The 22,281-nt window shown below is 38.7% G+C and overlaps 1 protein-coding gene across 1 annotated transcript in view; it reads left to right on the top strand.

The window, feature by feature from the left end:
• The window catches only part of fam3c (FAM3 metabolism regulating signaling molecule C), a 45,107-nt gene extending 23,108 nt beyond the window's left edge, over window positions 1-21,999 (top strand). Inside the window, exons 2-10 of the mRNA XM_043709087.1 lie at window positions 49-104; window positions 6,514-6,618; window positions 8,886-8,915; window positions 11,129-11,252; window positions 14,526-14,584; window positions 15,138-15,188; window positions 17,357-17,441; window positions 19,626-19,752; window positions 20,827-21,999. Coding sequence (XP_043565022.1) covers window positions 92-104; window positions 6,514-6,618; window positions 8,886-8,915; window positions 11,129-11,252; window positions 14,526-14,584; window positions 15,138-15,188; window positions 17,357-17,441; window positions 19,626-19,752; window positions 20,827-20,916 — 684 coding nt within the window. The 5' untranslated portion in view covers window positions 49-91 and the 3' untranslated portion in view covers window positions 20,917-21,999. The remainder of the gene's footprint in view (window positions 1-48; window positions 105-6,513; window positions 6,619-8,885; window positions 8,916-11,128; window positions 11,253-14,525; window positions 14,585-15,137; window positions 15,189-17,356; window positions 17,442-19,625; window positions 19,753-20,826) is intronic.
• The last annotated feature ends 282 nt before the right edge of the window (window positions 22,000-22,281 follow it).

Here is a 22,281-nt window from a genome sequence, read left to right as displayed (position 1 = left end):
AAAAGTATTTTCCACTATTGTAATCAACAATTTATTTTGCTTTTCTAGGCATTTCAGCTGAAGGTCAGATCATAAATCCACAATTGGAACAATGAGGTTATCAGGTAAGAAATAATCAAAGATTAACTATATTGAATAATATTTACCTGTCAGTGTTTGATTGCGTTGCAGCAATGTTGAGCAGCATGCCAACTATCTGAAATTAAGTTTGACATGCGATAGAATTACTCATTCATTATACAGATTTGTTTTGTATTGGTACCCAGCAATACAAGTGACTTTTGAGAAAAATGTTTTGAACAGATTTTGGGTGTGCTTTAAATGTGTAAGAGATACAACATGGAGAAACATTATTTTCGCATCAATGTTGTAACGCTTTTGGGGAGACTTGTTATCTAGAGTATCCCAACGTTATGAGTGTTCAGGATCCCAGTGCTGATATCCTTGCCTTTTAAATATGATGGAAATTTGAAAATTTGTTTTCAATATTATATTTAACAATTAACTTGACGTAAGTTCTTTGCATTGGCCAAGTTGCTCAAGTTACCATTGTCACTGCGAAGATTGCTACATGAATGAATGGCATGCATAAGGAGGAACTACACGACTGGTCCAGCAACAGACTAGCAAGAAAAGATGGGCATGTTATGAATGACTATAAGATTCACTATCGTGCGATAATTTTGCCCTAATTTTGGGTGCAGACTATTGCAAATTTGTGCTCTTGAGAATGAGCCAACTTTTAGGTATGGTTTATTGATCTGATCCCATCCTATTTTCACAATGATACAATTAAAGTACCTAATTAATCCACTCTAAGGATTTTCGGTTGACTGAAATAATTAAACTATTTCAAAATTGAAACAAATTTGTTTTTGCATGTAAATCTGTAATAATTCTTAGCACATGAAGTCCTTGAATGCCTGTATATTCCTCTATAATTCCTGTGTTGAGCCTGAGCGAGGTGGGAAACAGGCGATCTTGGATGGGGAATTATGATCCTGAATCTGAGGTGAAACATTGCTAAGTTTAATTTCTTACAGTTTATTTTCTTTCAAAATCATGCATAAACTATAAACTTTTTAAACAAAAGTGCAGCAATCCATGATGAAGAAAAAAGGCACTCATTTTAATTTATAATGTGTAAAAGCAATGCATATACATACATTGAGAATAACTAGCGAATTTTGAGAAGATTTGTAGCTCCGGTTGATGATAAATGTAAGCTAGCTCACTGAGCTTAAAGGTTTTTTCAGATGTTTCGTCACCATACTAGTAACCTCATCAGTGAGGATCTCCGGTGAAGAGCTGGTGCTATGTCCTGCCTCTCTATAGCTCTTGGTTTCTTAAGATGGGTGATGTCATTTCCAGTTCTTTTTTTTTCAAGGGGAGATAAATAGGATCTAAGTCAATGTATTTATTGATGGAGTTCTGATTAGAGTGCCATATCTTGAAGAATTCTCGTGCGTGCCTTTGTTTCGCACGAATGTGATATGTGTGTGTTGTCCCAGTCGAGGTGATGTCCTCCTTTGTCTGTATGTTTGGAAACTTAGGGTCCGCTATGTGTATGACACCTTTGTCATCACGAAACGAAACAAATCAGACGAAACTTTCAAGACCATCAATAATATCCTTACTGGCATAAAGTTCACTAAAAGGAGGAAACAACAACAGACTGCCATTCCTTGATGTCATGAGAGAGTGAACAGTCAATGGGGAACTTCAAACCGGCACCTACAGGAAAGCAACATAAACGGACCAAATATTGAACTACAGAAGCAATCATCCCAACATCCACAAACGAAGCTGCATTAAAACATTATTCCAATGAGCCACCACACACTGCAGCACAGAGGAACTATGAAGAGCAGAGGAAAATCACCCATACAGCGCAGTCAAAAAGAACAAATACCCAATGAACATAGTCCGCCGTTTTCTCAGCAACAAACCCAAACAAGCAGATGAAATGCGTCCAGAAATCCTAGCCACTCTCTCCTACATGAAAAACATCTTGGAAATGACTGCCAGACTGTCCAAACCTTTTGGCATCATGGTAGCCCACAAACCCACCAGCACATTGAAACAGCAGCTAATGAACTTGTAAGACCCTTTACAGACAACAAGCAAAACTAATGTCATTTACAAAATACCGTGCAAGAACTGGAACAAACACTACATTGCACAAACAGGCAGTAAACTAGCCACAACAAGAAATTGAGAAAGTGAGGATGCTGGAGATCAGAGTCGAGAGTATGGCACTGGAAAAGCACAGCAGGTCAGGCAGCATCCCAAGGAGTAGGCGAATAGAAGTTTCAGGTGTAAGCCCTTCATCAGGAATAAGTGTCATTGCTGATGAAGGGCTTATGCCCGAAACGTCAATTCTCCTATTCCTCAGATGCTGCCTGCCCTGCTGTGCTTTTGCAATACCATACTCTCGACAAAATGACATGATCCACTCTCACTAGTATCCTTACTTAGAGATAAGGAAGGACATCACTTCGACAGGGACAACACATCCATCCTAGGACAAGCTAAACCGGGACACGCACGAGAATTCCTAGAAACACGGCATTCCAACTGGAACTCTATCAACAAATACATTGACTTGGACCCCATTTATTACCCTCTGTGAAAAAGAACAGGAAATGACACCACCACAGGAAATGATATCACCAATCCAAGGAAACCTAAGCACACACATAGAAACTGGGTCACTAACACCAGTGTTTCACTGGAGGCTCACTGATGATGTTACCTAGTATGGTGACGAAATGTCTGAAAATAAACCTTCCAGCTCAGCGATATCCAGGATAATGCAATAAACCAGAGAATGAAAATATATATTTTGAATGCAAAAGTCAAGTGCCTGCTGGAAAAATTGGTGTTCATTTGTAAATAATTTTTCCAGTATTATATGCAAAACCCTCAATTCTATTCATCGAGTATGTTCAACTGTTTATGCTTGTGCTTCAGACTTCTTATTGATTGGAATATGGATCATTATTTTTGAGAAATTTAAATAGCAGTAATGCAGTTGAAGAATGTTCTCTGTCTATAGTGGTTTGCTATTGTTCAACTTGGAATTCTGATGGGACAAGTGGCTCATTGCTTAATTAGCAAGTGTGTTCAGGCAGGCTTTCACTGGCACCAATAATACAGAGGTGCTTATGAATTTGACATTTTACCACAGGAATTGGTTCGGAAATGAGCCAAGTCCCAACTTTCCTGAAATTGAGGGTTCCTCCTTCTGAGCGCTGTCTCCAGCGGCTAGAGGAGATTGTGATTTCAGTGGGTGCAGAACTACTTCCGTGTGTCCACCTCTCGCTACCTACAAACACGTACATGCACAACATCATATTCAGGGGTCTGGTGAGTCAGGATTCAGTGCAGTGCGAGAATTTCAGCAATAGATATTGGTGTGTGTTGCTAATTGTCTATCAAAACCTGAAGCTGCTGTGGTCTGGGTCTCCTTCCATGTAGACACAACTGTTTTGCTATTTGAGGAGTTGTAACTGGTGCTGAACATTGTATAATCATCAACAAATTTCTGAAGTGCTCTTGGAGGAAAGATCATTGAACCAACTGGAAATGGTTGAACATGGTACACTACCTTGAGCAGCTTAGAGTCATAGAGCCCTGCAACACGGAGGCAGGCCTAAACTGGTTATGCCAACTAAAATGTCCATCCAAGCTAACCCCATTTCCCTGCATTTGGCCCACACCCTTCTTTTTCTACCCATATATTTGTCCAAATGCCTTTTAAATAATCCAGCTGAGGGTGACTGAGAGCTTCTGCAATATTGTGGAGGAATGGAGACAAAGAATGATCAAATGTAGTTTTGGTTCATTCTTCTGGGGCTCCTCTATGGGTCCTTTTGTAGTTGATGAGCCCAATTCTTCAGCCACATCTCTGACCACACATTTGGCAGGTATTACCACAAGCTATTCTCAAAGAATTCTGTTCTGTCATGCTGGAGTTTCCTCCAGATCGATTGTTCTGTATGAGGGTCTCCCATGCATTGACATCTCATATGTTGCATTTCTTGAATGAAACCTTCAGGGAGTCTTTGAAATGCTTCCTTTGTCCTCCTCTCATTCAAGTGCCTTTTTGCATTGTTTTGGTAGAACTGAGGCATCCTAAGCATTTGGCTGGCCCAGTGGAATTGGATGACCGTGGCCCCAATGCTGGTTACTGTTAGCTGCTTCAAAGACACTGGTATTTGTACAACTGTCCTCCCTGCTGATCAGAGAATCCATCTCCAACAAAGTTTGTTACTTATTAAGAGTCTTGAGCTGACTTGTCTGGGCAGTCCATGTTTTGGAGCCATCTACAAGAGCATGAAGGATCACATCTTGTATTTCTACTAGGATCTTAATATCAACCTGAATGTCAGTTGTCAAACACTCTCATCCTTTAGGCATCTGAAGGTGATCTTGCAGATTGAATGTGATGTTAAATCTCTGCATAAAGGTCAGCCTCAAATGAGAAGTAGCTTCCCAGGTGGTGAAGTGTTCCATATTTGGAAGAATTTCTGTGTTGATCTTAATGGAGGAGTGGATCGAAACTTGACCTGGAATAGTTTGGTAAAGGATTTGAGGCTGAGACCGTTTCTACAGTATGCTTCTGTAAAGGCATCGAGGAAGACTTGAATATTCTTAACCGAGAGAGAAGAGATGACATTGTCACAAGTGAGGTCGGAGTCATTTTCTTCTTGGATTTCAATTGGTTGAGGTTGAAAAGTTATCTGTCAATCCTCTCGACAATGTCCCTAACCACTGGGAAGCTTGTTCTTGATAACATGAAGCATGGTGGCGATGAAGGTGGAGAAAAGGAGGGAGCAATGTTGTGCTTGTGAATAAGAAGTTGTAGCTCGTTGGCTTTGATTCCACAATTGGTTCTTGACTTCCTTTGTTGTTCTTTGTAACTCTGTCTTTGTTGCTTGATGAGTTCTCTTTGCCTTGCCGATGTTGTATTACTAAGGATGGAAAAATTTTCTCTTGTTAATGAGGCACTGGATAATATAGTCACGCTTGTTGAACCAATCTTAGTGTTTCCTGGTCTTGTAATCAATGGTTTCTTCCCAGCAATCCGTGGAGGCTGTGTTCAGCTTTTTCCAGATTCCATTCACTCCATTAAAATGACCCTTTGAAGACTTTAGCGAAGATATTATTGGAAGTTTGGTTGTCTGCTTGGCCATATCCCTTGAATGGATTTTTAAAACAAATTCAGAAGCTGATTTTAATACCAATATACAGTACAGTAACTTATTGAATTTGAAATTACTGTTAGTAGACCTTTAGCAGACCATTCTGGTCTTTTAACTCCAGTATTATGCTTGTGCACAGTGTTGCAAAGTTTTTTTTTCTGGATCTTTTTTCAGTATTATTTATCCATTTCTGATTGAAACACATTGATGATATTTCACAGCATCTTTGTTATGGCAAGATCATTCGCACACTCCAAGACCATATTTTCAATGATACTGTAGTTATAGAGTCATGGAGATGTACAGCATGGAAACAGACCCTTCGGTCCAACCCGTTCATGCCGACCAGATATCCCAACCCAATCGAGTCCCACCTGCCAGCACCCGGCCCATATCCCTCTAAACCCTGCCTATTCATATACCCATCCAAATGCCTCTTAAATGTTGCAGTTGTACCAGCCTCCACCACTTCCTCTGGCAGCTCATTCCGTACACGTACCACCCTCTGTGTGAAAAAGCTGCCCCTTAGGTCTCTCTTATGTCTTTCCCCTCTCACCCTAAACCTATGCCCTCTAGTTCTGGGCTCCCCCAACCCAGGGAAAAGACTTTGCCTATTTCCCCTATCCATGCCTCTGTAAGGTCACCCCTCATCCTCCGACGCTCCAGGGAAAACATCCCCAGCCTGTTCAGCCTCTCCCTGTAGCTCAAATCCTCCAACCCTGGCAACATTCTTGTAAATGTTTTCTGAAGCTTTTCAAGTTTCACAACATCTTTCCGATAGGAAGGAGACCAGAATTGCATGCAATATTCCAACAGTGGCCTAACCAATGTCCTGTACAGCCACAACATGACCTCCCGACTCCTGTATTCAATACTCTGACCAATAAAGGAAAGCATACCAAACACCACCTTCACTATCCTACCTACCTGTGACTCCACTTTCAAGGACTATGAACCTGCACTCCAAGGTCTCTTTGTTCAGCAACACTCCCTAGGACCTTACCATTATTTATAAGTCCTGTAAAAATTTGCTTTCCCAAAATGCAGCACCTTCCATTTATCTGAATTAAACTCCATCTGCCACTTCTCAGCCCATTGGCCCATCTGGTCCAGATCCTGTTGTAATCTGAGGTAACTCTCTTCACTGTCCACTACACCTCTAATTTTGGTGTCATCTGCGAACTTACTAACTGTACCTTAGTTGTGTGTGTGTTGAAACCTTGCAATGTAGTCAGCTTGGTCATGATTTTACTTCAGGATCCTACAACTGATATCAGAAGTTGAAGCTGTTTGTTTTCTTTTTCAGGTTCCATAAAATGTTTAGTGGCTGGTGTTGTATTTTTGCTTGTGGGTTATTTCACACTACAAATATTTGAAATCAAAATAGATGCAAATTTGGGAGCAATACTTGGTAAGTATTTTTTTTATATATGCCTGGAAATATTGCATTTTCAATGTTAAGATCCCAGACCAGACTCCAAATTAGGATACAGCTTTTGATGAGAACCTACATTTTACCAAACCCATTCAGAGACCAATATTTTTTCTTGTCTAAAGTAGATATAATTTGAAATTCCAGTTACTTGCTAAAATAAAAGTGCCGCAAGATTCTGAAGTTTTTAGACAGACTACATGTTGCTGTATAAGAATCAGCAAAGCAAGCAATCCGCGACATCTGTTTTCTAATCTTAACATTCAGAATTGACATGTGGTAGTCATGAATTAACAGGCAATGTGTGGTTGAACACACTGAACTGTACATTAGATGGCAAATGCAAACAAGACACCTACAGATCTCTCACCAAAGCATTCAAAAACTAGTGGACTGAGTCACAAAATTGCTTCATAATTGTGTCTCTCATGAGGATTTTCAGTCTTCCCCTTCAAAGATGTAGACTATACATTTTCCTCAAGACTCACTGTAACTTAGACTACCTCAATAATTGGTCATGATCTTGTTGGTCAGTCTTCTGTGACTGCATCCTACTCAATTTGCATGGCTGCGTTCTAGCATCTAATCACTGGGGCATAATTCTAGCTCTATGGCTGATGGCTTCCTTTCAAATCCACTCGACTGATAGGCCACCCGAGGCCTCCACTGAGCCCTAGTTGCTCAGCAGCATGGAGCTACCAAATGGCTCCAAGGAGTTCTCTGATCCCCAACAGCAAAGACCCAGCCACCAGCAGCACTATCGCTACATGGAGCTTTTTCTCTGACCCTACTTGACTTTTGACTACTTGTTTATTAATTGCTGTTCACTGACCCTCAAACTATTCTTTGTAGCCTATTTAAAACTTCCCAACAGCATCTTGCCCTGTTCTGGAAAAATCAAATGTAGCTACTATTGGTGTATTCTGTGTCTTCAATGCTCCAATCTCTAACAAGCTATTGTTCTTCAGGCTGCTAACTTGAAGAACACAGACAAAAATTGATTTTTATCACAGTATAAAATAGGGTGTGAGGTTTTGAACAGAAGGTGTAGATAGTAAATTGGTTTCAGTCACTAAAGTGAGCTAACTAGAAGTCTGTTGTAAGATGAAATTGCACATGCCGCTGAGAGATTACTTGTGAATTCAAACTTGTCAGTGATTGCATTTTGTTTTCTCTTTAGATAAATGTTTAGGTAAGTTTGCCTCCTATTCACTCCCCTTTCCGTACCTTGATCTGAAAAGAAAAATGTACAGGGCTACGGGATGAAGACAGGAATGGCAGGAGGCAATTCGAGAGCCGGTGCTGGCATGACTGGCCTAATGGCCGCCCCGTGTGCCATAACAATTCTACATTTTATTCCCAACTTTGACTGTGGCTGGCTACCTTGGCAGATTAGAGATAAACTGCAGATGCTGGAATCCAAAGTAAACAGGCAGGATGCTGGAAGGACACAGCAAGCCAGGCAGCATCAAGTGGTGCAGAAGTCGACATTTCGAGTGTAACCCTTTTTCAGGACTCTCCAAAACGTTGACTTCTGTACCTCCTGATGCTGCCTGGCTAGCTGTGTTCTTCCAGCCTCCTGCCTGTCCACCTTGACAGGTTAACAGTTTAATTGCTAGAGTCCAGTTAACTGCAGGATCCTCTGTAAGCAATTGCTTCCAGACACTAGGGATCAGGCAGAGACTCATCCCTATAATGTTTAATTTTTCTTTATCCCAATCTCTGTGAACAAAATATTATGAGCAACATTGTTTTATTTGTTTACGGAATATTAAACCAGCATTTATTGTCCATTCCTAATTGCCTTTTAGGAAGTGTGATCGATTGCCTTTCTGAACTGCTACAGTCTTATGGGCTGTAGGTACACCCAAAAGGCTATTGGGAGGGGCACCATGCAATGATTCATAATTTGCAGAGTTGGAAGTCCATAATTTTAATGAGAGACCAAGTTTGGTTGACTGTGTTTAAAACTGCAAATCACCTGTAAGTTAGAAGTGGAAAAAACTAGTGAGAACAATATTAGCAGACTTTAACCGTTATGGAGCATCCTGAACTTTTCCAGGTGTAAGATCCCCTTGCTGTTCGGTGGGACAGCTTCATTCCAAATTAATAGAAACTTCCATAAAGGTGCATAATGGTCTAAAAATATTTAGAATCTAATTTCAAAATGTGAGCTTGCAGAATGTGTCTTCAAATCAGTAAACTAATCATATGGCTAACAACCATTTAATGTTTTAATTTTACAGCCGGATCAGAAGTTGAAGTGGAAGTAAAACGTAAGTTTACTTTGTAAAATAATGCTAATATTGGACACAAAAATGAAAAACATTTGAGCTGCAGCAGGAAATTGGCTTATCTCAGAAGAAAGATGTGAATTTAATTCAGTTATCTTCCAAAGAAACTTCACTAGCTGGAATGCTACACCTTAAATTTGTGTGTGTTTTCGGAAAGCTTTTCTGGAGTGTTCAGCAACAGTTTTAATGCTTTGCTTAGATCCAGCTTTAACTGCAAATGAAGTACATTGATCTATATTGCACATATTAATTCAATTCTGCATTGGCCTACTTCCAAAATATGTAGCCGTGCATGTGCCTTGAAAGTGTTGTGGTATTAAGTGATCTTCCAGGTTCAAAGGAAACCGGATTCCCTATCACAGAAGCTGAAACTTGTCAAACAGAAGGATTACATTTTGTCACTTCAATGTGCGACTTGCCATGACTTAATTTAGAACACACTAGATCCTCAATTTATGAATGTTTGACTTCAGAAAGTTCATACTTTTGGAACGCAATCCCATATAGGTGTATAATTTTAAAGATCTTCCAAGTAACTACTTTTATGTTGTCCTACATTGTGGTCTGACTTGTGGATGGACTCACAAATGGAATCCACTCACAACCTGGGGACTGCCTGTAAAGAGCATCTTCTGCCTCAATGATGCTTCATTTACAGTTCCATGTCGCCAAGGGACTACTTAAGTAGAGATTTTTCATGTGGCATTTGTTTCTTCAATCTTAAGTGAACTAAGTATCTGTACAGTGTGCAAAGGTACCAATCTACAACTGCAAGTCCGCTTCTCTCAATCCCCCAGAGCCCCCAGCCCTTTTCCGGAGCAGCTTTCTTTACAAGCACAGCAGATTCAGCATTTGCTGTTTTACTTCCTCTGTCCTTACTGGTCAAGTCCCAAACATTCCTTCAAGGTGAAACTGTAATTAATCTATACCTGTAACTTGGTGTACTGTATTTGGAGAGGTATTGGCCTAGTGGTATTATTGCTAGACTATTACCTAGATTTCCAGGTGACGTTCTTGAGACCTGGATTCAAATCGCATCATGACAAATTTTGAAGTGTGAATTCAATAAAAATTTGAAACTTGAGTCGAATGAAACCATTGCTGATTGTCAGTAAAATCCCATCTGGTTCACTCATGTCCTTTAGGGAAGGAAATTGCTGTCCTCACCTGATTTGATCTACATGTGACTCCAGACCCAAGCAATGTGGTTGGCTGGGTAATTTGGGGCTGAAAATAATCACTGGCCTGGTCAGTGACATCTACATCCCGTGAATGAATGAATGTTGTTTTTAAAAATGCTTCTCTCTCAATACAGTCTGTACATTAGCAAGACCAAGTGTGGATTGAACGACTACTTTGCAAAGCACTCTGCATGCAGTGTGTAATCGTGTCCCTGAGCTTCTGGTTGCTGGCAATTTCAATTATTCCCTTGCTTTCGTGCTGACATCTCTGTCTTTGAATTAGTATTGCTGTGTAGCTCAGTGTCAGATTGAGGAATAGAACTTAGTCTTTCAATTAGTATTTTGACATCCTTCTGCACTCTACGCTGAGTTCACCAATTTTGGTCCATATTCTGTAACCCCATTTTGTTTCCTTTTCTTTGCAGATGACAGTTTTAATTTACTTTCTCTTGCTTTCCTTTTGCACAGCAACTGTTCATTCTTCTGCTATTCAAAACTTCTGGACACATTTTTGACTCTTTATTTGTCTCATTAGTAATTCCTTTAACTGCACCCAACTATTATATGCTGATTGAATGTTTACACCCACCTTCCTTCCCCGCCCATGATCTCTGATTTTTCCTTTTGCTGTTTTTCAGCCCTAGCGTATTTGACATGATTAAGGTCCATTACGTTTCTAACTTTTCCCAGTTCTGATGTGTCATTTGACGTGAAAGTATGTTGGTGTCTTGTCTGAAGAACTGATTTCTGACTTTTTGATACTTCCAGCGTTTTCTGTTTTCATTTCCAATTTTCAGCATCTAGGGTTCTTTGTTCTTATAATGTGTAAAGCTAGGTTTGTGGCAAATGCTACTTGGCTTTTATCTTGGTTGAATGGCTTCATGATTGAAAAAGGAGAAAAAAGTGTATAATGCTTGACTGAAAATTTTAGTGATTTGTGTGGATAGGAAAACCTATCCTATTTAGTAGATGGGAAAACATTATTTTGAAACTGTTTTCAAAACTTTGTCACAGCAACAAAGCCACCAAAGTACAAATGTGGTCTCGCAAAGCCTTGTCCTGAGAAGCATTTTGCGTTTAAAATGGCAAGTGGAGCAGCAAATGTTGTTGGACCCAAAATCTGTGTTGATGATAAAATGTAAGTATTGATTTGCTTCTGCTTCAGTATTGCATGGAAGCTATGTTCTGATGTGTTGTACCTTGAAATTTAGTCTACTGAGGCATTCTCATGTCCATCGACTTCATTCCTGTATATCAAACTACTCTTCTGCCATGGGACTGGAGGATGGATTATATAAATTGAGGCCTTCATTCACGGATGTATTGAAGATTAAAGGATAATCTGATAACAGGTGATCTAAGTGTTAAAATAATTCAATAGAATCAATACAGTGGGAAAGTTTTTATTTTGTGGGAATCAAGAATGAGGGTTACAAAATTGGAGCTAGACCATTTGTGATTGAGTATGTTTTCTGACAAAAGGTAGTAGAAATTTGGAATTATCTCCCAAAAGCGGTTAAGGTGGTGCTTATGGAAGCTAAGTCTTAAATTGGTAGTGAGTTAAGAAACAAATCTGAGTATTATGAAGAGGTATTGAGCAAATAGTTAAGATGACCATACAATTAGATAATGGCTGATCTGAAAGTGGCTCCAGTGACTGAATGGCACTCTTCTTTTCATTTGTTCTTGAGGGATTAGGGCAGTTAAATGGCACTTGTTTAACTTAACTGTTTCTTTCAATTCCTGGTCTTATGAGCTTGATAGCCTATTTCTTGAAGTCACACAACTGACCTTAAACATTCTTAGCTTTATATAACTACAGACCTGCAAGTCTGAATTTGGTGCTGTGTAAGTTGTTGGTGATTCTGAAAGATAGGATCTTTACGCATCTGGAGAGGCAAGAAATGATTAGGGATAGTCAGCATAATTTTGTTCAAGGGAAATCGTGTATCACAAAGTTCATTGAGTTTTTTGAGAAAGTAATCAAGAAGATTGATGAGGGCAGAGTGGTGGACTGTTTACTCTGACTTTAGTAAAGCCTTTGATAAAGTTCCACATGGTAGTCTATTCAGTGAAGTTTGATCATGTGGAATTCAGGGTGAGCTTGTCAATTGGACACAAAACTGGCTTAACAGTAGCTGGTGTGGTGATGTGTTTGGATTGGAAGCATGTGACCAGTAATGTTCCACAAAGATTAGTGCTGGGCCCACTTTTCTTTGTCATTTCTACAAATAATTTAGATGAGAATGTAGGAAGCATGGTTAGTAAGTTTGCGGATGACACCAAAATTGGTGGTACAATGGACAATGAGAAAGGCTATCTAAGATTGCAAAAATATCTGGATCAGTTGGGTCAATGGGCTGACAAGTGGCAGATGGAGTTTAAATTGGATAAATGTGAGGTATTGCATTTTGGTAAAACAAACAAGGGCAGGACTTCTACAATTAAAAGTAGAGCCTTGGCTATATCAGAGAGACCAAGGGATTCATTAATGAAATTCTTTGAAGTTTGCATTACATAGAGACAGGGTGGTTAAGGTGTTTAGCATACTTGCCTTCATTGCTCAGACTTCTGAGTGTAGGAATTGGGAAGTTGTGTTGAGGCTGTAGAGGATGTTGATGTGTCTTCTAGCATAGTGTGTCCAGTTCTGGTCATCCTATTGTAGGAAGGATATTATTAAACTGGAGATAATTCAGAAGAGATTTACCAGGATGTTGCCAGGAATAGAGGGTTTGAGTTATAAAGAGAGGCTGAATAGGCTGGAACTCATTTCTCTGGAATATAGGAGGTTGAGGTTAATTCTGTGAATTTAAAGTAGCGATCAAGCTTTTACCCCTAAGCAAAAATAAATCCTGATCTTCTAACTGAAAGCAAGCTAACACTTTTCAGTGTTTCTCTGTCCACTCAAAACTCACCATGCAAATAAACCTTAGAGGCTTATAAAATCATGAGGGGTATAGATGAGGTAAATGACTGGTGTCTTTCCCCTCGGGATTTCAAGACAAGGGGGCATTTTTAAGGTGAGATGAGAAACATTTAAAGGAATGAAGGGCAATTAGTTTTTTAAACATAGACGGTAGTTTGTGTGTGGAATGAACTTCCAGAGGAAGTAGTGGAGGTAGGTACAGTTACAATGTTTAAAAGACATTGGGATAAGGACATGATGAACAAAAGTTTGGAGGGATATGCGCCATGCATATGTGGGACTGGTTTAGTTTGGGATTATGGTTGGCATGGACTGGTTAGATGGAAGGATCTGTTTCTGTGCTATAATCCCTCAGGGTACTATCCAAATACTTCTGTTCTGGAGATTTCAACTAAAATCTTTTACAGCGAGTTGACCTATTTGCTAACATTTCTGAACTAATTGTTGGAGAAAGTGTATCATACATCAATTTCAATGAGGACTTCTGTGAATTGAAGAAGTGATCAAACTTTTACCCATAAGCAAAAACAAATCTGATCTTCTAACTGAAAACAAGCTAATGCTCTTCAATGTTTCTCTGTCCACTTAAAACTCACCATGCAAACAAACTCCCATTATTACCCCAGGAAGTGTCTCTCTAATACTGTTGGGAAAAATGGCTCCAGAAATACTGACAAGTTAATCATTCAAGCCTTTCTCACACACAGACCAAAACCGTATCTCACTAGTTCAAAATCCAAACTTTAATACGGATGATGTATACCACATTCATATGTAATTGGGGTTTATGTAAATTTACTAGAATTTGACCAATGTTGTACTTGACTCTTAAACATTATTGACACGGCAAAACTAAGGAATTGTTTGATCCACAGAACCAAGGTTCTTCACCTTGAGAAGCAAAATATCTCTTTAGAGGAAGCAGGACTAAAAGTAATTTTCTGACTGGAATTCACAACATACATGAGAATGATAGATAAAATAAGTCTTTTGAAGGATAAGCCTTATTATTTATCAATTATCTAAAGTAAAATACTGCTTCCACTGCATCTTTAACAGGTAAAATTCAAGTCAATGCCATTTAAAGTCACTACATTTAAATGCAAAAGTATGCCTTTCAGAATGTCGTGGAATCTTTTTCTGCTCTGTTTTCCATATTGGTCAGGATGTGTTACACTGGTGTTATACTGAATACACTTGTACTACAAATGTGACAGTGGACTAGTTGGTTCATAAACACTTTCATAACAAACGAAGAACACTGCTCACTATGCAAAATGATAAGTTCAACCAGAGCAAAAAAAAATTAAAGTTGAAGCATTAATTTAAGTACCATCTGGACAAAACAAAAGTTCTGGGATTAGTCATGTGATATGTCAACCCAGTATCTGCACGTCTCCTTGATTACCTGTGAGCCTTCAGAACTGGAGCAAACTAGAAAATAACCCTTGATAAATCTGATAAAACTCCTTCATTATGTTCCAGAATAATGAGTGGTGTTAAAAATAATGTTGGTCGGGGAATGAATATAGCTACAATAGATGGTAAGTGAATTTATCCAGTTTGATTAATTTCTTCATTAGTTATTAAAATTACTTCATTCAGCATATTTTGTTTCTGTTATATTAGTGAGTTGTTTTGCTTTCTGCAAATTTGCCTTTCTTAGCTACTTGTTTTTTGCTACATCTCAAATTTTGTGTATAACTAATCTGTATATTAACTGATTCATAATTATTGAATATTATTCACTACTGATTTACCAATTTTTAAAAGTTTGAAGGGAGAATGTTTAGCTGGAGACTGAATATCAAAAAACAGATGTTTTACTTGTTAAGAAATGCCGAGCTGTTAAATTAGGCTGATTTATTTATTACTGCTGAAAATGTGAGACTGGAACAGCACAGCAGGTCAGGCAGCATCCAGGAAACAGGAGAATCAACGTTTTGGGCATCAGCCCTTCTGATTTATTTATTAATATGGCTACTGTTAATTTTATGGCAAAGTACTGTTTGTGCATCTTTATTTTTTCTTTAAGCACTTTTTTTCTATATTGCTTCAGTATATTATGGTTGATACCTTTTTTGTGATGGTTTGCAGGCAAACTTGGCAGTGCTTTGGACACTAAAGTTTTTGACCTGTGGAGTGGAGGTAACGCAGTTAACTTTTTAAAAAGGCAAAATGTAATCTCTTTGCTTGTTGATGAATTCTCAATTCAAACTATTCCCGTGAAAATACACAGTGAATGTAAACTAGACTGTTCAAAAAAGTACCAAGGATCCCTCATTAAAATGGCAAAGAAGACCGTGAAACTGAGCAACCAAATTGGGCCACCTAACCCATTCAGTCTGATCCATCATTCAAATCCACTTTACTGCCTTTTCCCTATAACCAGTATATCCTCCTACTGATTAAAAATGTGTCTGTCTCAGCCTTGAATATACTTAAAGACAGCCATAGTAATAAAGATTGTGGAAACTCATTGGTTGGTTGTTCAGGTTTCAAGCAATTTCTATAAACCAGACTGCTAATTGTATAACAGGATGTGTTCTAATGTGATGGCTTCTTTACTCCCACCCTGGTGAATTTTTGTATTTTTTTTTTGCACATCACACACGTTTTAGCTTCAAAACATGACCTCATGTTATTGTTGCAATCTTGTGGGGGTCTATTATCGTTGAGGGAAGAAATCTGAACATCCTGCAGTTACAGTCATAAGATGTACAGCATGGAAACAGACCCTTCGGTCCACCTCTTCCACGCCAACCAGATATCCTAACCTCACTTAGTCCCATTTGCCAGCACTTGGCCCATATCCCTCTAAACCTTTCCTATTCATTAACACATCCAGATGCCTTTTAGATGCTGTAATTGTACCAGCCTCCAGCACTTCCTCTGGCAGCTCATTCCATATACGCACCACCCTCTGTGTGAAAACATTGCCCCTTAAGTCCCTTTTTATAGCTTGCCCCTCTCACCCAAAACCTATGCCCTCTAGTTCTGGACATCCTCACCCCAGGGAAAAGACCTTGTCAATTTACCCTATCCATGCCCCTCATGATTTTATAAACCTCTGAGGTCGCCCCTCAGCCTCAGATGCTTCAGGGAAAACAACCCCACCTATTCAGGGATTCCCCACAGCTCAAATCCTCCAACCCTAGTGACATAGTTGTAAATCTTTTCTAAACCCTTCCAATACTCAGTGTGCTGACCAATAAAGGAAAGCATGCCAAAAGCTGCCTTCAGTATCCTATCTGCTTGTGACTCTACTTTCAAGGAGCTATGAACCTGCACTCCAAGGTCTTTGTTCAGCAACACTCCCTAGGAGCTTACCATTAAGTGTATAAGTCCTGCTGTAATTTGCTTTTCCAAAATGCAGCACCTCATTTATCTAAATTAAACTCCATCTGCCACTCCTCAGTTGACCCATTTGATCAAGATCTGGTGTAATCTGAGGTAACCTTCCTTGCTATTCACTACACCTCCAGTTTTGGTGTCATCTGCAAACTTACTAACTATACCTGTTATGCTCACATCCAAATCATTTGTATAAATGACGAAAAGCACCAATCGTTGTGGCACACCACTGGTCACAGGCCTCCAGGCTGAAAAGCAACCCTCCAACACCATCCTCTGTCTTCTACCTTTGAGCCAGTTCTGCATCCATATGGCTAGTTCTCCATGTATTCCATCTGATCTAACCTTGCTAATCAGTCTTTCATGAGGAACCTTGTCGAACACCTTACTGAAGTGCATATAGACCACATCCACTGCTCTGTCCTCATCAATCCTCTTCATTATTTCTTCAAAAAACTCAATTATGTTAGTGAGACATGATTTCCCACGTACAAAGCCATGGTCTCCTGGCTGAAAAAGAAGTTTCCTCTACTGGTCTTTTACATTGGCTTGGCTGAAATTGTCATACAATGCAAGGAGGTTTGTAGTCCAATAGGTATTGAATTTGCTTTTGTCCTGATAATTCCTAGTAATTCCTTGAAATTTCTAGACGCAGACAGCATCCTTATTCTGACAGGCAATTTAAAATTTCTGCAGAGTCCATTTTAAGAAAATTTAAATAAGAGAATACAGTTTAAAAAAAATACTGTCTTCCTTTGCTCTTGGCAAATTACCTATTGAATTGCAGTTACTTGACGTCTGTGTGCTTTGCCAATCTCTGGATGTTCACTCTCTTTTACTATTACATGAATATGGTTTGCTTTAAATGCTGTACTTCAAATTATAGATAAATATTTGGATCCGTATGGGTAAATGTAGAGAAAGTGAATGCTGATCTGTGTATCATTTTTTTCTTCTCACAGATGTGAAACCTTTCATTGATTTCCTGAAGACCTTGCAGGATGGAACAGTAGTGCTTATGGCTACCTATGATGATAGTGCAACCAAGTTAGTGATTACCTATTCCTTTATTAATTAATGTGTTTGTCAGTTTAGTCAGTAGTTTAATTTAATGCTGACCTGCTGTGAAAAATATCTTGTCAAATCAACCATTTTCCAAACATTCTCTCTCACTGTGTGTGTGTGTGTGTGTGTCTCTCTCTCTCTCTCACTGTGTGTCTCTTCTCTCACTCTGTGTGTGTGTGTGTGTGTCTCTCTCTCTCTCTCTCTCTCTCACTTTGTGTGTGTCTCTCTCTCACTATGTCTGTGTGTGTGTGTGTGTGTGTGTGTCTCTCTCTCTCTCACTGCTATTACTTGGAACTATAGTTTCCATGAAAAAATATCTCCATTGTTAAAATGCATCCACAAATTATATAATGTATGTTTAAATTTTGTAAATGGCCTTTGTGATATGAAGATTTACAAACTCTAAAAATCAAATGGATAAGTCAGTCTTAGATGAGGCATAAGTATATACATCAGGAATATTGTGGGTATTGTAAATCTGCACTTTATTTATGGTGGAAGGGGTAAAGGAAGAAATTGCAATGGGAAATAAGTTTAAAGATTGCGCAGCAGCAGAGGTGTTTACTCTTGGTCAAGAAGTGATTTAAAAGAGGCGACTGCAAATGTTTTTCTCCTGGCCTTTGTGTAATGATCTAGCTTGCAACAATCCCACACTGAGAGCCTTGCCTGACATTTCTCCTGTGCTGTCCACCCAGACAATCATTTTTGACCATGTGCGAAAGGGAGAAACCCCTCCACCATATGTTTAAATAATAGTCAAGACAAATTTAGCTTAAATACTGTATATGGGAGGCAATGGCCTAGTGATATTATCACTGGACTTTTAACCCAGATACTAGGGACCTGGGTTCAAATCCTGCCACAACAGATGGTGGAATTTGAATTCAATAAATTCTGGAATCAAGAGCCTGTGATGATCAGGAATCCATTGTCGATTGTTGGAAAAACCCATCTGGTTCATTAATGTCCTTTTGGAGAAGGAAACTGCTGTCCTTACCTGGTCTGACCTTCATGTGACTCCAGACCCACAGCAATGTGGTTGACTCTTAACTGCCTGCTGGGATTGGCAATAAATGCTGGTTATCCAGCGATGCCCTAATCCAGTGAATGAGTATTAAACAAAAATTTGAAATTCATCTTCAAATAGAAGAGGCATAATTACAAGGATAATTTGGGGTGGCACAGTGACTTAGTGGTTAGCACTGCTGTCTCTCAGCACCAGGACCCAGGTTCGATTCCACCCTTGGTTCTCCCCATGACTGTCTAGGCTTCCTCTCTCAGTCCAAAGATGGGCAGGTTCGGTGGATTGGCCATGCTACATTTCCCATAGTGTCCAGGGATGTGGAGGCTAGGTAGGTTAGCTATGGGAAATGCAGGGTTTCAAGGATTGGGGTAGGGGCAGATATGGAAGGGTCGATGTGGACTCAATGGGCTGAATGGCCTGCTTCCACTCTGTAGGGATTTTAGAATCCCAATATTATGCAAAGGCACAAAGCTTTAAAATTAATTCCACTATTGTGGTTCTCTGTTCGGCATTTTGTCTACATTTTTTCTTTATATCAAGAAATAAGGGTTTCACTTTCTAAACAAGTATTTATTGTCCATTCTCTTGCCCTTGAGATTATGCTGAGCTGCCTTCTTGAACTGCTGTCATTCTTGTGATAGGACACCCGTTAGGAAAGGCATGCCTGGAATTTGACCTACTAACAGCGAAGCAATGATAATATGGTTTCAAGTCCGGATTGTGTGTGTGACTTGGAGGGGACACTGCAGGTGGTGGGGGTGCTTCTTTGCATCTGTTCCTCTTGTTTCTATGTGGTAAAGGTTTCATGTTTATTTTTCAGGAGTTTTTTCCAAAGGAAAAAATGGTTCCTGTGTAGCTCCTAAATAGTACCTGTGTACATTTTTCCATAAAGACATAAACTTTTGCAGTTCAGTAGCAGTTTGTATTAAACATCACCCCAAATCTCCCAGTGTTGGGTGTTGATGCTGTACCTTGATGATTCGGCAGATGATTTGCCCTTGGTTGGGGAGGAGGGAGTAAACATTCTTGTAATCACATTAACCTGCTTTTGAACTAAGCGTTTGTGCTCAGTAGACCTAAATTAACTCCGTCAAAAGCAAATTGTGTTCACTTGATTTTAAAGGAGTTTTTTTTTGCTGCAGACTTAACGATGAAGCACGGAAACTTGTCAGTGACTTGGGAAGTTCCTCCATCTCAAATCTTGCCTTCAGAGACAACTGGATTTTTGTTGGTGCAAAAGGGATTCAATCAAAGAGTCCTTTTGAGCAGGTAAAAGGAGTGTCTTTGCTTTCCTTTTTTAAAAAAAAAACTGATCACTTAAATTCTGTGCTGTTTCCCTTAATCTATAAGTTCAATGAGACATGTTATTTTGTTTAATAAGCTGAGTTTTCTGCAGTGGCAGTTTCCTGGTGGCTGCACTAAATCGTGCCCCGTGTTGGTTTGTTGTGCTGTTGGAGAAATAAATTACAGACTGTATAGTTAGAATAAAGAAAAAAAAGGTTTTGTTGGGAGTTTTCTTCAATATTTATATCTGCACTTAGCAGAGTGTTATGTATGTACTTTTAATTGAATTCACATTCGTGAAGAGACTGCACAAGAGCAAGACCTGTTTACATGCGAGTACAATTTGGAATATTTTAAGGTGGTTTTCCTTTATGGTATAAAGAAGGAGATTAAACACACTCCCACTTGAATCCCTCTCTGCTAAATAAAGGCTGTCAACAAAGAGATCAGTGCATGTCTTTTAGGTGAACACTGAACATGTTTGTACACTTTTAATTTTGAAACACAGTGAAGTGTTAAACTCAAGAGTAGCATAACCTTTGCTCACCTTTCATGCTGATCAGAAAGACAGCACATTAATATTTTGAGGTAAGTAATTGATTGGGAATAAACCTCTGATCGCAAATGATGTTTCAGTTCAGCAGGTAAATGCCTGGTAAGGAAGTAAGCCACACAACAACATATGCTTCCTGGATTTAATCTCTGACCAGCACTACATTTGATACCTTCCACTGCTCCAACAATGTTTCTATGTTCCACCTCTGTTGACCGAGAAGTATTGCGTGCAATTGTGTGCCTGGTTACATTTCATCTATCCCCACTGAATCCCTATAAGTGTTCAGTAAGAGCTGTGTTAGGATCAGATTGATGACTTTGTTCTCACAAGTTAACTGATTGTTTGCACTTTACAGATTCACATGAAGAATGGCAACTTTTTTAAATTCACTCAAATCAAACCCGAATTCCATTTTGAAAAAGCAGATTAGCAGATATGCACACGTGATAGTTTCAATCATTGGTTTGCATTCTGGTTCTAATGTGGATCTTTTCCACTTACAGATCATAAAGAATAATAAAAATACAAATAAATATGAAGGCTGGCCTGAAGTTTTAGAAATGGAAGGATGTATTCCCCAGAAAAAGGACTAAAAGCCATCTACTCGACAGTGAAAATATTATATTTTGAGTTTATGATTTTCTTTGTTTTGTGTTGTCTATTTCTCAAAGCCAATTTTATTCTAAAATTATGGATTTAATTGGAAACTTAGTATCTTGGCTCGGGAATGGGAGTTAAGCTATTTTTCTTAAAGTGCTTGGAGTTGGTCCAGTAAGGCTTTGGCTTAAATTTTGTTTAAAACAAAGAATCTGCTGAATCTTCTAGTATCTGAATCTGGCATCTATCTTTGAATGAAGAATTTGTAACAAATATTGTGTTCAGCTGGTTTGTCACAAGTCTGCTTGAAGTTTTAAGATTGGTTCACTCAGAAATTTGTTTCAGACAAATTAAAATGAATGGGAGTAAAATTAATCAGAAATTAGCTGTCTATTATGTTTCTCAGAGGCTGAATTTCAGTCATTATTTCTGTTGCAGTTCTCTAGTCTGCGAAAATACAATGCATCATGGCCAATGAATTATATTGCCCACATTTCTTTGTACTTGAAATTGTTCTTGGAAAGTTAATGGGTTAAAACCTAAGTCTTACAGCAGTATTAGGAAATGACTGTCATCAACCAATCAATAGAAATTATAATAACTTATTGTTACTAAAGTAGATGATCCTCTAATTCTTAATACTTGCAAAAGAACCCAGAGTACTAGCTTTAAATTTTTAAAAAATCTTTTCATTGTTGTAAATTCTGGTTACACTTTCCTAAATGAGTGAATTTAGATTGTGATACATAAAAGGTCATGTTTGGGATTATTTATTTATTTGAATTTTTTTGTATGTTTTTTTAAATAACCTTGTGGGTATGGAAGCAATTTAAAAAAAGATACATTTTGATGCTGACCACCAATACAGCAATTTTGTGTTGCTTTTACAATGAAGTACAGCCTTTATAGTTAGTACCTTGCCATGTTAAGCAAAGCTCATCAGTTTTAGTAGAGCGATTGTCAACATTTTCTGTGTTTAGAATTAACATTTGACATTCCTGGAGAACACTGGTCCAAATGTCTGCAAGAGATTTGTTATCTAACATGAGGGGGAATCAATTCATACAGGAAATGTCTTTTTTAAATACATATGCAGCAACAGATAATATTAATAAGTTACCAAACAAAAAGTGCAAAAATCTAATGACAGAAATCCAAAGGCCTCAATGTTCCAATTTGAACCTTGGTGTGTAATATCAATTGAAGTGTAAGAGAAGGCAGACTGAGCAGTAATTCTCTGTGGAAGAACTTTATTCAGGACCAATTACCTTTCTTTTCCATTATGTGAATAATTGTCCAGACCATTTTAGAATTGGCTGTTGAGAAAATCCTGTGCAGACAAATTACAACAAAGGCCACTA

This window comes from Chiloscyllium plagiosum, chromosome 19 (assembly GCF_004010195.1).
Source record: "Chiloscyllium plagiosum isolate BGI_BamShark_2017 chromosome 19, ASM401019v2, whole genome shotgun sequence".
Taxonomy (NCBI): domain Eukaryota; kingdom Metazoa; phylum Chordata; class Chondrichthyes; order Orectolobiformes; family Hemiscylliidae; genus Chiloscyllium; species Chiloscyllium plagiosum.
This window is presented reverse-complemented; position numbering and strand designations above follow the sequence as displayed.